The sequence below is a fragment of the Symphodus melops genome, assembly GCF_947650265.1.
Source record: "Symphodus melops genome assembly, chromosome: 17".
In the NCBI taxonomy this organism is placed as follows: Eukaryota; Metazoa; Chordata; class Actinopteri; order Labriformes; family Labridae; genus Symphodus; species Symphodus melops.
In genome coordinates, this window is record NC_136707.1 from 17,013,623 (window position 1) to 17,028,477 (window position 14,855).

Sequence of the window (14,855 nt, forward strand, 5' to 3'; positions counted from 1 at the left end):
ATCATACCTGGATTGAATTTGAGAGGTCTTGCTGAGAGGGAATTTGTAATTGGTTGACTGGTGCAAGCAGAAGCTTCCTGTTTCTATCCGGGGTACTCTCTATCACAGAGATCTGAGGTGTAGAGCCATGATAGTTATGAACTCCAATTCCCTGGAAAAAGAAAGGTCACATTTGGAAAACACTTCAGCTATTTATTCATCAAACTAACTGAGCATGTACAATCGGGCAGTTTAAAACCATTAGTCAGTCTAGTACCTGGTTATTAAACCCTGGAAATGGCGTCTGCATGTCATCAAGGTTTTGATTTACAGTTTTGAAGCCTGTTAAAAACAAGGATCAAACAATGAATAACAGTCTACAAAAACACATTTACATGTCAAATGAATTCTGATGAACTGACCTGGAGGTGTAGCTTTGATTTGATGAGTTGTAACAGGACCTAAGACACAACGCTGTTCTTCCATTCGTCCGCGCTGTGAGTAACTCATTATGTTGAGTATCTGCTCCTGTTCTGGGGCATCCTGTGAACATCAGCCAGGGTAAAAGCAAATGTCTACTATTACTGTCACAACCTTTTGACAATGTTTGTCTCTGCAGTAAATCAGTTACACCAATCAGTTTAATCATCATACCAGTGACACATATTATTCAAATACAGTGAAATGTTGCCATCAAACTGCGACAAATAACTGAAAAAAATCTAATTAACTTTGATACTTTAAATATTTGCTCGAGCTACATGCAATTGTGAACCTACAGTAATACATGAAAATGTAATAGTTTATGTTATATATATATAAAAACATCAAACATAAGGAGTCTAATGTGCTAAGCTGCAAAGAGAGGATTGTTATGTCTTACCGGCACAGTGTTGGTAGCTTCTGATTTTAAGTCCACTTTAGCAGCTGTCATCATGACAAAAAACTTAAAAGGCTCTCCAGATGAAAACTTGTCAAATTGTGAAACAATCCAGATGCTTAGCCAAATTATTTTCTAAACTGAGAATACTGTCAATACATCTTTAATGGAACACTTGTGTATGCAGTGGAAATGATGATCCTGATTGATGGTAGTCCAAATGTGTGTTAGATATGGCTTGGTGGAGGGCTTTTAAATAGAGTTAAGACCTGAGTATTAACCCATTACCATTAAGACCCCAGCCAGAGCACCGATCTTAATATTACCATGTGTAATCCCAGATGAAAACATAATCCTCTGAATGGATGGGGATCATCGTTTTTCACTGTTAGGTGTATGCTCTCCCTTATGACCCAATGCTGTACTTAAAGATCTTTCCCTTTTTTCTCTCGCTCTCTTTTGCATTGACCAGCCCACACACTGTCTGTAACATATGCCCAGGTTGCAATTTTTAGATGAAAAACACAGTCATACAATCCATGCAAAAGTGCAGTGCAAATACTTGAAATTAAACAACATAATGTAATGTCAGATCAGCAATGTTGGTGAAAAACTATAATTTTTCATTCACAAAAAGAAAACTTATCATTTAAAGGGCAAGCATTTACTCAATCTTTCAGTTTAAGGAATAGTTTGGGATTTCTTAAATTGGGTTGCACAAGGTTTTTTAATATACAGTGTTTTACTTAGGTAGATGGCAGTTAGCGCAGCCCCTATTTGTAGAAGCTGGCTGAGGAATGGACATGTCAACGTAGTTACATACCACTGTGGGCACTGTGTGGAACAGGACAAACTGAATCTGAAGAAGTACATTTTATCTCAATATTTTCACAGAAGATTGGAGATCGTTTTTAAATTGTACTCATTGTTTATTTTAAATTGTATAGCTTTAACAGCCCTTTGAGACCTGCCTGCACTGTTTGGCCTGACTAACTGCATCTATATTCTGTTACTGTCTCGTGTTCATGCCTTTTCGTTGTCTGTCGAAGCACTGTGTAAACATTTGTTTAAAAAGGTGCTTTAAAAAATAGAATTTACATATTATGATTTAGTAAAGTTCTGAAGACTTAAGGATCAATGTGTGGCAAAAAAAAAGTTTCCATGAATTTGTAACACGAATAAACTCCATGACAACTAAAAGTGAATATGTTTCCTTTATTTCTCATACTTAAACACCCGTCACACTAGTTCCAAGCAATATATTAACATAGATTCTAAATGTGCAAGATTTCATAAGACAGCAGGTAAGACTTTAGTCTGAGATTGAATTCCCCCCCCCACAAAAAAAAGGAAAAGTAGCTACAGAAAATAAACGAGGATTCCTTACCTCATGTCACTGAACAATACAAACCTCTTCAGACTTCAATGTTTGTACATACGAATGAGACTATAATAACGTACTTGGTGTAATGATCCAGTTTATATATGAAAATTAGGGAAATCAAATATATCCAGTTATAACTTCTTAATAAAATATTTATATCTTCTTAAATATTTTAATACAATTTAAATCGCAGGAACATCTAAAACACAATAAGAATCACAAATGTTTCCTTCCCTGGCCACATCAAATATTAACAAGACATTTTCTCTTCATTTTTTCACTTAAGAGGACAGTGATGCAGCGACAGAAGCTCAGCAACAAATCATCTCAAATGACAGACCCTTATTCCGCTTTGCGAGACCCTAATAAGGGACTAACTAGCAATCAGGATTTGGAACCTGGTCCAGACTCTTCAGGTCATTCAGGAAGCTGGTGGGAGTCAAGATGTGAGATGATCCTGTGAAGGGAAAAAATAAAAATAAAAAAAATTATATGAAAAGGCAAAACCCAATAAGTTCTGCATCTTGGGAGAAATGTCATGGGATTGCTTACCAATCAACACTTCCCATTTCCCATCCGTGGCCCGGGTGACTTCATACGCAGAGCGCATCTCTGAGTGTGACACTCCACCAATCACAAATATTATAAGTCGAGGACCAGAGCGATATTCTGTTGGGGATTTATTTTTGTGCCAATGACCAAATCGTGCACTGCTGTAAAATAATATAAACAATTGAAAAAGGTGAGTTTAAAGTCATCATTCAGGTTACATTTCATTGTAACAAAACAGAACAACAAATCCTAACAGAATGTGACGCTTTCTTTTAAAAACTGCTCGCTATCAGCTACAGATGTTTAGGTATTAGTCAACAAAGAGATAGTGGGGGAAATGTTGCTCATTAAACGATACGTTTAAGTGTGTATTTATTGTCTTTTCATCTCCACCACTGCAAATCAAAGAAGTGCATTTCCAACTGCCACGTCCGGTTTTCTGTAACCAGAAACAACGTTAATGACTACTCTGATTTAACGCTGCACTTTGTGGAGAAGAAAGTAGACAAACATTGTGCATTAAACAGATTATGAATGATCTCTGGTCTTTGAGAGTGGTTTGTGTGAGCACTTTCACCATGAAAGGAATTCCTTGTGGGATTATTGGGAATTCAAAGTAAAACTGTGGTAGTAACTCTTTGTCAACAAGTTGATGATTAATGGTGTTAATGTGCTGTTCATTCATTATAAAAAAAATAAATTTCTCTCTCTCTCTCCAGGACCAACCTTACGGGAGGCTGAGTGGTGTTGATGGGAGCAGGATCAGAGAGAAAAGGCCACAGCTTTCTGTCCAGTTTATCCTCGATGGCATTCTTTGAAAAAAAAAAAAAAAAAGAAAGTCCAAATGAACAGATGAAACGGTACATATTCCAGAAACATCACAACATTACTCGGATGAAATACCTCCATTATATCCTTGATGGTGGGAGTCCATCTAGAGAGCTGATATGTGCTCTCTGTGCGCTCCTTTCGCTCCGGCAGGGTTTTTCCAGCATTGCGGCCCTGATGACAAACAGACAGGGGAAACGGCTGATTAGATGGATCCATCCTCAACAAATGAGAGACCCAAGTCAAACTGTGATCAATTAACTTACCCCAGCTATTATGTTACAACCCAGGTTCTGCAGGTTGTTGATGATGTTGCTGTTTGCTTGTATGTTTGCGTGCTGAATGAGCTTGGCGAGGTTCTCCTCCCCGATGCCTACATGAATAACAAGATTCTTCGTAAGAAAACGTAGAGGCCAATGACAAAACATTATGCTCTACTCTTCACTTCAGATCAACAGTTGTAGCCATCCTAATCACTCTCATCAATGTTAACATAAACATACACAGATGTAAATCAGTTCTCTGATTTTTAAAATGACGCATTGATATAAAAAAAAAATTAAAAAAAGGAAAAGAAAAAATGGTCACACCTTTTTTCTTGTGGAATATGTACAGCAGTATGATGCGGATTTTGTCATAAGCCTCTATTTCATTGTTGAGGAGCACAGGAACAATGCTCTTCATTGCATCCTTCAGAGGTTCCCCTTCTGCATTTGCTCCCATCGCCAGATCCTGTGTGGGACACCCACGGTAAACAGTTAACAATTAGAACTTTTAAAAAAAACAAAAAAACATCTGAAATTAGCTGACAGCAGACTCTCAGGGCAGCTGACACCACTTTAAAGCTGAAGCTGGAGTAACATATCCTGGAAACTTCTCTATAAAGTTCATTTTAAGCGGTTTCATTTTTTTCAGTGTAAAATGCTAAAACCTCCTTTGTCCTAGATCTCAAAATAAGCTTCTCGAGTTGCATTTGCTTTTCATTAAATGTGTCAAAAATACTGACAAATGTTGGCTACTTCGCTTAGGCTTTTAAAATTCCATGTGGATTTAGGATTTCCCCTTAATGCAACACAATGCACCGTGTCCTCCTTTTAGCCTCTTGTCTGGCTTCATGATCAGTTTGGACTGACCTCGTCAGAGCCAATCAAGAACTGGAACTGCAGATTGGCAAGAAGATCACATAGAAATACACTTAACATTCTGTTTATAACATCACACACATGCATTTGTCTGGGGATGCCCAAACAATGCAGAGCACTTAAACAAATGACAGCTGACAGAGAGCTGTTGCTGTTTGGATCACACTGTCCATCTTAGAGCCAAAACATGCCCGTTGGATTAAAGAGGCAGCTTTCAGAGATGCTGACAATCCATTAATGCAGCCCAGAGATTCACTCATACAAAAAGGCCCCATTAACACATCTCATAAAGCCTCAACTATGCCTAGCTTATCATTTCCTGGGTGCTTGAACTACATGTGATACAGAACTAAATGTGGCAAAATACATCCCCACAGAGAGAGACAAAGCATGTCTGGCACAAAGAAAACATAACAGTGGAGCTTGGCAGTGGTCTGGACTGTGGTTTTATCGCAGGCCGATGTTGATGGGAGGATTTCCACATTATCATGACGCACACATACGTGTTATTAAATGCTTTTACACTCAGTAATGACCTAACAGCTCCTTCTGCATCTCAGTAGATAAATTAATGTTGACATCTGGTCTCGAGCCTATTATGCAACATTACTATTCTCAATGAAGTTCACCAAAACCACATCCTCTGACTTGGGAGCGCATCCCAGCGAAGCTATAAATAAAGACGGCAACACGTTGAGGTCACAGAGTGTGTAGAATGAGTGGGACAAAGTCCATCTCAGACATATTTCTAAGATACTTACGGTCAGTGACTAACACAGCGGATGCAAGTTGATCCCCTGCGATATTAAAACTACAGATGACAGATTGTTTTGCTTGTAGCTCATGAGCAGACAGATTCCAAGAATATAAAATTAAATGGCCTAATGGTCATCAGCCGTTGCCTTTTTCTTCCAGGATTAAAGGATCATAATCACATTTCTATTTATATCTCCAACTCCGGATTGACATTGTTTATTAAGCTTTAATAATTTTATGGCCATACAATTGTGGATGAACGGAGCCGGACACTTCACAGTGTTTTAAAGCTGTCCACGCGCTTTGTTGCTAAAATGAAGAGTCACATTGTCGATGAAACATCAAGAATATTATCTTTCCGTTGTATGAGCCACAGCAGCACTGACCTGTTCAACTTCACAAAGTTTATCAAGGGAGGCCTTGAACTTCTTCATACAAGCTTCGGCTAAGTGCAGGTGAGTTGAGTACTGTATAGGAAAATGAATGAAGAAACATGATTAATACATTAAAACAAATGCATACAAACAAATGAAGATATGTTCAAACTAAAATTTAAAAAACACATGTTCGGGGGGGTGGGGGGTTGTCAGGGATAGACTCTCTTTTCAAAAGAAAGTTTGAAATGATCATTCTTACAGTTTAAGGGTCTTTATCCAACCTACCATGCTCAGCTCCTTCTGATACTGTGGCATCTTCTTCAACATCTGAGAAAGATCTTTTAGGTTGGCCTGAAATAGAAAAAAAAATCAACATGAAAAATAATAAAAAAGAGTTTTCATGTTATATCATGGACATCATTAATAATTAAACATTCAATATTGAAAATGAACACTCACATTGTCAGTGCACATTCTTTTGCTTTCACAAAAGGTGCGAAGCAGCTCTGTCACTTTCCTGCAACAGATTTTTTTTTTTTTTTTGTTAAGACGACAAGTCAACTTGAACACATTTTCAATCGTTATGTCAAGGACTTGTTGGTTCGCATGGGTAGGACTCATTCGTGTTAAGATATGACTAATACGCTTTTTTAAAATATTATATATAGATGTAATAGACTCACTTAGTGACATCTGCAATGTGCATATGTCTGAGCTGAAGCCAGAGCTCATCGTCTTCATCCAACAACACTTCTCTTTCTTTTGAATTCCCAATGCCTGTTGTCTGGTAACTTCACAAAAAGAAATGAACAAGTACATTAAAAAAACAACAACATCAAGACACATCATGCCAAAGACAGCAGAATGACACAGCTTCTGATCAACAACATAGAAAGTCTTCACTCACGTATAGATGTCCTGTTTGATATCTAACAAGTCGTAGGCCATTGCCTGCAAGGTCAGCTCGTGTAAAATTGGTGAGATGGGATCAAACCCACGGTCAACAATCAGCAACTGGGATCGTGCCTTGTCTGCACCCTAACGAATAATCACAAGGAAGCATGATTACTATTAATGAAACGATTGAACGTATTTTAAAGAAATACAAAATCAATAGAAATAACTCAAGGGTAAACACAGACACACTGTCAAAACCTTGTTAGCTTTTATCAATACATTCAGTATCACCTTTGGGTGCATCATGAAGCAGCACATCAGCAAAAAGAAAGGTTAAAGTGCAATAAAGAAACAGAGAATGCTTGGACAGCACAGCATGATGATGCATCTTAGGTGTATAGGGGGCAAAAGAGAACAGTAATACATGCCTGTTGAGACCCATCTCAGGAGGAGGGAAATGTCAGCTAAGAAAGGAGAAAAAAAATAAGAAGAAGAAGAAGAAGAAGAAGGAGGAGGAGAGGGGAAAAGAGAAAAGTCCAGCAAAAGCTTGAGAAAGTGACTCAACATGAATAAAACCCAGAAACTACAGAGGCCCATGGTCAGTGAACAATAAGAGTCGCAGAATACCAAAGGAAGCTTAAACTCTAACTAAATAAAGATGGATTAGCATTAAAAGAGCAGGGAAAATAATTCAGTGTGGCATTTGAAACCAGAGAGTTTGTCTTCATATAGTCCAGAAAATAGTCATTGTTTTGAGGTACAAAGTGTTAACTAACCTCTCCCATGCTCGGGTTGTCTGCTTTATGAGCTATCAGGCGCTGGTACACCTCCTCAGCCAGTTTTGCATTCTCCTCCGGTCCCCTTGTACACAGAACGGTAGCTCACTAAGTAAACTGAATTTTCAAAACAAAGTAATTGTAGTTGTATGAAAGGCTTACTTGCGGTATCTGATGGCAGGGCACTCCTTAAGGGTGTCACACAGGGTTGCAATCTGCTCAGCCAGATTTTCCATCATTTTCTCTCTTCCTTCATTTGGCTTTGAACTATAGAACGAGTACAAGGACGTTGGGTCGTCCAAGGAGAAAACCTGCCGGGACAAAGTGAATGAACCTTGCCTTAGCTTGGCATTGTGTTGACAACAGCCCGTCATGAAGTGTGACACCAGTGTATGGTTGCTGGTTTACAGCTTGAACTTCAGTGCTCAGTTTCACTCTCTCTCGTAAACCTCTGAACCCACTGCTCACTTCCTCAGTCCGCACAGACACAATTAGAGACAACTGTTGAACAGATGGCAGCACTGAGCAGCTTGGGCCAGTCACTTACCGCAAGTTAAGCACCTGTTATAAATCCCAAACAGAAAAAAAAAGACAAAAGATATATATAATCACAAACATTTGAGTTTCAGAGTACCTGGGACTCGTATGGCAGGAAAGCAACGTTGATCTCTTTCAATGTCTTGACAACCTTTGCAAGTCTAGATCTTCCAATCTCAGCAAAGAGACCATCTGGACAAGCTACGGCAAAAAAAAATACATTGTAAACACCCTGGGAGAACATAGGCCACACAAACGCACTCACACACGGAGAGACAATCTTACTGTCAGTGAAGAAGATGTGTGCGGCTTTGTACGTGAAGACGGCGTCTTTGAAGTCATTGATGAGAGCACGGACAGACTTTAAAGACAACAGATAAAGAATAGGAAACGGTTACAAAACAACGTACACAAACGCGTTTCAAAGAGGTGCAGGGAACTCTGAGGAAAGGGCGACAGCTCACCTTCTCCGCAGGGGAAATCAAATAAATGGCCTCCAGACTAGAGATGGGCTCCCTGCGCTTATTGATGTCTTCCACAACTAGAAAGAAGAAAACAGAGGACTCTTTCACTTCATTTGACTCCACATCATTTGCTCGATATAACATGACATTGTGAAAAAAACCCAACATGTATTTATCACACAGCTGAGATGAACACTTAATCCTGATGAGTCAATTAAAGCATTCTAACAGGTCAGCTATTCGCCGCTTTGACCACAAACTCCGACCTACTCAAATCTCATCAATCCTAGAAAGAAATAATATTCTTCACTGTCACAAGATCTACATTATCCTCTGTGCCCATGGATGCAGGTGAATGCTGGCATGGATAACTAGTGATTTATTAAATAAACAAATACAAGCTTACACAGGAAATATGTTAAGTGTGAACATACATTTGATTCTTGACTAAATGAGGCATAGGTAAAGATTTAGATTGATCCCTTGTGTATTATACTGACCAATAGGACGCAAGATGATAACTTATATAAAACTTACTGGTCACTCCCTCGGCCAAAATATCAGACATCTTGCAGCAGGAGGAGAGAATTCGCATGCTCATGTGATCCACAATCAGAACCTGACGGAGCAGATAAACCGGGGTTAGAACTCAGCTCGATGGAGGCATTCTTCCCTTCTACTTGGCAACAGTTACCTTCCACTCTCCGTCCTTCTTCACACTCTTGATCACCCCATTCAGGATTTCTGTCAAAAAGGAACACACGCGTTTACAACACAAGCAGCAACGTTTCAGGACACATTTTCCGCCACACAGAAAAGTTGAATAAAACAGGACACATTATCTGTATTCATGTTTTGTTGTCTGTTTTTGTTTTTTCTTGTTAGTCCTGTTTCTTTTGACTTGCTTTGAAATGGGTACATTATTTGTAAATTTGTGGTGTATGTTAAAGATGGAAAACAATAAAAAAAAAAGTATAATCACAAAAAAAAGGAAAAAAGATACATTTGAGGTTTGCAAAGTTTGTTTGAATCAAATATGAACAAAAAAAATAAATAAACATTTTCAATCAAAAAACTAAATAAAAAAACAGGACACAGGTGTGTGTTAGATACAGTACCTGCTTTATGGCAATTCTTAACAATGTCATTTGTAGAAACAATAGCAACAAATCACACAAATATTGACTTGAAAGCTGATATTGAGACAGAGTACAGATTTTGGGGAGATGCAATAATAGTTAATAGAAATACCTCTTTTTCATATAATATATACGTGTTCTCACTTGTTAGCACATCTTTGGTTTCATTGAAAGTTTCTCAAACCTCAAGTTTAGCAACTTTAAGACAATACATGAGAAATTAAATGTGACGCATATACGTTTAGCAATGTCTGTAGAGGTTAGCCGAGTGTCTCAATCTAAATCAGGAACTTTAAAAAACAAAAACAAAAAACCCACACTTGGAAAGGTAACTGGCAAATCCAATGAATTGGTGAAACTTCCTTGTCCTAAACTGCATAACATAGCATGTTATGACATCATGGGCACAACAACTGAGGTGTGGTTCACCTGGTAAACAAAACACAGAGTGTTGCAATGTTCTGCTGTGTTGATGCGCGAAGACCCTGAACTAAGAGAAAAACTGTTATTTTAAAAGAGCAAAGCTATTCTTATTACATTTAATGTTGAAACAGTTTATTATTTTACCACCTCAACTAAACCGTTTCCTTTTGTTAAAAAGGCACACAGGAGAGTGTAAAGATAAATCTTTGATTTAATTCTATCCACCATGTTTAAGCATTAAATAATAATAAACTTTATTCCCATAGCACCTTTAAAAAAAGACGTGCTTAAAGTTTAAAAACACACTTAGCCGCTGTTTATTTTAGTCATTTAGGAAGCCTTTGGACAGGACCGTGTTTCTCAGGATGAATGGCTGAAGTGTAAATGTCTGATCAGCTTGTGTTTATGATGGTTGTGTTATCACACCAATATAAAAGACTACAAAATTCATATTCAGTGATGGGGGGTTATTGAACATTTCACTTTTCATTTCATTTGTAAAGATATTTGTACCCCAAGTATACACTTTTGTCCAGTCTAAATTCAAAAGTAATTCTATAAACAATTCCCCAGCTTGGGATCAATAAAGTACATCCATCCATCCGGATACCTGTTTCAAGCAAGCCCTGCACTTGTGTGTACTTTCAACTGAAAAGAAAATATAGTAGAAATAACGCAGAAGAAAACAAGCAGCACATCGCAAAATGTACACATTAAAAGTCACACACAATCACCTTCAAGTTAAATGCAAATACTTAAGAAAACTACACGTAAAAATTGTGCTCACCATGTGATCGGTTTCATTTCCTACACTACACTGAAAATATTTTATTTAACGTGAAATTTCACGTAAACGGTTTTAAGTCTTACAGTAAATATATAAATTAAAGCATAAATAGATGTTAGTTCAACTGAATTGCTTACTGTTGTGTAAATGGAAATGTTCAACTCCTAATAAAAATTGTGACAAAATGTTGCACGATCTAATTATTTTTCATTGTAATGTCCAAAATTCAAATTGGCTACATACTTAAGAAGTATAATAGATTTAATTACTTCATTGAAACAATTATTAGCTCTTCTAAAAGTTGTTCATTTTGTCCACAGGTTTACTTCCTATAAATGTGCAACATGATTCAGATCATCACATGCGAAGCAACTTCCTCTTCCCGGAGCTCACTAAGTTAGCCTGTAACTTGTGTTGTCACAACATTTACAATCAACTATGACGAAACTTTTTCTTCTTTTATGTCGGCAAAAGGTCACAACGTAGGTAAAAGAAATAAGCATTGTGCTGTTAGAAGCATATACGACGTGACAAGGCTGACATGTTTTACATTTTCTCCTCGTTAAAATGTCAGGTTAAGGTTAGCCTTCAGTAGTGGCTGGAGCAGGAAGAAACTTCTCTCCGGTATTGTTCAGTGTTAAAGGTACAGACACATGATTGAGCTCCTGCGATACATATATGAATACATGTTCAGTGTCTTAAGTCGTCAATTGTGAAAGTTTTGACAACAGACAATCTTACGACAAATGTATCACTTACTTTCCCCTACTACCGCTTTCAGCCCACTCGGTGCCATCTTGACAGCAGTCTGCTGGCTCGTCGGTCACTTCCTTGTTGTTAAAGTGTTTGTTTCTAAACCCCACAGCCGTGTACAGCGCACCAGCGCCCCCTAATGTCTCATGAGATCATTACAGTATGTCGGTGTCGCAGTAAGAATGATAGCGATAGATGGGTTGTGTTGACTAGGATACATAAATTAAAAGTATTAGAGACTTGCAGACTTGTTCTAAATATTCCCTTGATAATGGGGTAAATGCACATCACGTATTGAAACTAGGCTGAAAAGCATTCGATAGCCAATTACATTTTGATCATTGTGCACATTATACCATAATCTTAGTTCGAATTTGAAATGAAACAGCAGTCGTCAGAAAGAGAGGCAACTGCAAGAAGGGAACTGGCCTAAAGTCGTAAGGGCGTCAGGAGACATGCAAGCTTAGATTTAGACTGCTTAGAATTTACAGATTAACAAGGAGATATGTCTATTTTGTTGTGTAGGTCATTCCAGATTGTGTTTGTTCACTACTTTATTGCCTCTCTGAAGATTTCATTTTCTCTGATGGGCCCACTGCCCAACAGACCTGTAGTATTGCTTAATATGCAAATTATGTAACCTGAAACTGTCTCCTTGTTACAGTTTGATGAGCCTTTGGGGGCTTTTGGGGGGGGGGGGGGCATCAGGGGCGTCATGCAAGCCACAACAAAAATAAAAGTCATATCTTTTATTCAATATAATTTACAAAGGCCGTGACTACATTTAAGTAGGCTAACTGCTATTCGTTTAAAGCAGCTTCCTCCTCATCATCTTCATCATGTTGTCATTATTGTACTACTCCTAAGGCTTGAAAGTACCTCCTTCCAAAGATCAATAACTTTACCAGCCAGATGAACATCACATCCCTCCCTGATATAGGTCTGAAATGGTCAAATAATCGGAAGTTTAAAAAATGCATTTAAATAGTTTTAAAGCACACAATAACTTGTACTTATTTCAGCTATTGGAATGTACAAGGTGAATGTATTGAGTTTATGACAACACACAAATACTCACCTGACACAGAAACTACATCTTGTGAAGGAAACCAGACCACCACGTCACTGTGAATATACGCAAATTAGCAAGATGCAAAGATGTGTGAATAAACCCAATTCATTGCATAATTACTGTCACGAGTAAAGACACGCTTATAAACATGTTACTGCTAAGAAATGTTAGAAATATGTTAGTGATTGTATAAGGTACTAGGAAGACAAGAGGTTCTATGATTTTATGTGATTCTTTTTACAACAGAAGCTTGATTTTAAAACATAACCCAAACATTAGAAGACATAATTTTTATTGTTTTCAAATACACATCTGTAGCAGGACCCAGAGGTGGACCTTGAAATGACTATAAAAGTATAGGGCATGCTATATCATTTGAAAGAATGCTGTGGTCTGTTAAATGAACAGATAGAGCTACACAGGTGTGTCACATGGCCTAAACACAATAACTACTGTCACATGAGCCTCTGTAAGTCTACGTTTAACTTTAAATCAGTTCATGACTTTGATTTACACTTAAGTATTAAGGCATATTTCTCTTGTCCAGTCTCAAAAAAGCCTATATCCAATGTGATACTATCTTGTAAAATACTTCACAATGAAAAAAAGATTCAAGGGTGTAATTGCACTTTGTAGACAACACACCTCACAAAATACATCAGGATATTTACAATAAATTATCCTGAATATATAACTCAGTAATTACCTTCTGACACAGCAATAACAGCTTAAATATAATATATGTTAAACTTCTCTTGTGAAAAAAGTCACACATTCAATTCAACAAAATAATATACATATCACATGGCAAAAGTAATCCCTTGAAAGAGCCCAACACAACTTTAGGGTGTGCTAACTTCTTAGAGATTTTAAATACACAATTTTCCAACAAATTTCCAACCCAGTCCATGAAGACGTTGTCAGATAGTCCTTTGTTGTCACTTCGAGAAGCTGTGCGTTCCCCCCCCAAAAAACAACAACAAAAAAACCCCTCAATTCTCAGATTCCACAGCCATCTCTTTTAATATTCTCTGCTCCTTACGCACACGCATCCGCTCTTTGAAGTCTTCCAACTCTTTCCTCTGCAAATACATATATAGAGCGCAATGTTTTTATATATGATGCCGTTTACCTGCACCTTTAAATAGACATTACAACAATGACATATGCAACTGTTTAATGATAGAAGCATGTCCAACAACTGTATTCAGTATTAACAATTGTTTCTGCAATTAATGTTTATAGTTTTCCTATTTGACATTTGAAAGACTGTATCACAAAAGAACATTTCACTTACATGCATTCCCTCGTCAGGTGGGAAGATCTCCCTCTAGTTTCCGTAAACAAAAAAAAGAGACATTTGTTATTGCAAGAAAAGCGAGTTTCTTTGACGACTTAGTTAAATATGATGAACTGGTCAGGCAGATTTACTGACCTTTCTCTTTACGATGTACTCTTCAAAGTATTCTGCTTGATTTGAGACCCAGAACATAGCCACAGGAAAGGACAGATACAACATCATCTGTTAAAAGCAAAAACAAAGAAACAAACACATGTGATTGAGATTGGAAACCGGTTACATGACTACATGGTTACTCGACTGTCAGCATGATGATTGGGACGAGCCGGATCGAACCACGACCCAGGTCGGTTTCTACGATTGTAAATATTAGTACTAATATGCTGCATAATAAGTGGCGTTGTTACTTACTCTAAATACCTCTATTTTGACACCCATTTTCACATCGACTGCAGGCCTGCTTCAGTTATCTAAAGTCCAACCATCGCCAAAGACCTTCAAATTACTTCCGGGAAAGCCGTGACGCATGCACGTTGGTTGTAATAAATATAATTGTAAATGGATTTAAAAACAGTCGTGCACGCAGCATGTTGTTCTTATACTAATATCATGTAGTTCTTAAACAATTTGAATATATTCAAATTTAAAACTTACTTTTTGATGGCAGCTTCTTTTTGGTTTTAATAAAGGCATTGTTGTTCAGTGGCTGTCCTCTAGGGGGCGCCGCAAACTGCTCATTTTGTCCAGGTGTTATTGCCAGTTGTCTCCCTGTATGAGCATTTCAGTATTTTTCATAGGCCAAGTAATAT

The 14,855-nt window shown here is 37.7% G+C and overlaps 2 protein-coding genes across 3 annotated transcripts; both read right to left on the reverse strand.

The window, feature by feature from the left end:
- Positions 1-2,054: 2,054 nt before the first annotated feature.
- stxbp2 (syntaxin binding protein 2) lies at positions 2,055-11,775 on the reverse strand. 2 transcript variants are annotated; one of them, XR_013780981.1, is made up of 19 exons: positions 11,681-11,775; positions 9,267-9,316; positions 9,110-9,191; positions 8,573-8,649; positions 8,394-8,469; positions 8,206-8,309; positions 7,734-7,882; positions 7,572-7,656; positions 6,806-6,936; positions 6,582-6,689; positions 6,358-6,415; positions 6,184-6,249; positions 5,908-5,988; positions 4,214-4,355; positions 3,890-3,996; positions 3,699-3,797; positions 3,527-3,607; positions 2,796-2,956; positions 2,055-2,700 (listed from the first exon to the last, which is right to left on the reverse strand). XR_013780981.1 is itself a non-coding variant. In XM_079365360.1 (19 exons), exons 1-19 carry the CDS (start codon positions 11,715-11,717, stop codon positions 2,621-2,623), a joined length of 1,779 nt encoding a protein of 592 aa, XP_079221486.1. In that variant the 5' UTR covers positions 11,718-11,774; the 3' UTR covers positions 2,055-2,620. The 2 variants fall into 2 exon arrangements, 1 of the variants encoding a protein (XP_079221486.1); XM_079365360.1 differs by having other exon boundaries at positions 3,522-3,607; positions 11,681-11,774.
- Positions 11,776-13,021: 1,246 nt separating this feature from the next.
- Positions 13,022-14,553, reverse strand: pet100 (PET100 cytochrome c oxidase chaperone). The gene is made up of 4 exons (XM_079366747.1): positions 14,458-14,553; positions 14,182-14,268; positions 14,044-14,076; positions 13,022-13,828 (listed from the first exon to the last, which is right to left on the reverse strand). The coding sequence occupies exons 1-4, from the start codon at positions 14,482-14,484 to the stop codon at positions 13,739-13,741; spliced, it is 237 nt and encodes a 78-aa protein (XP_079222873.1). The 5' UTR covers positions 14,485-14,553; the 3' UTR covers positions 13,022-13,738.
- Between the last annotated feature and the right edge of the window lie 302 nt (positions 14,554-14,855).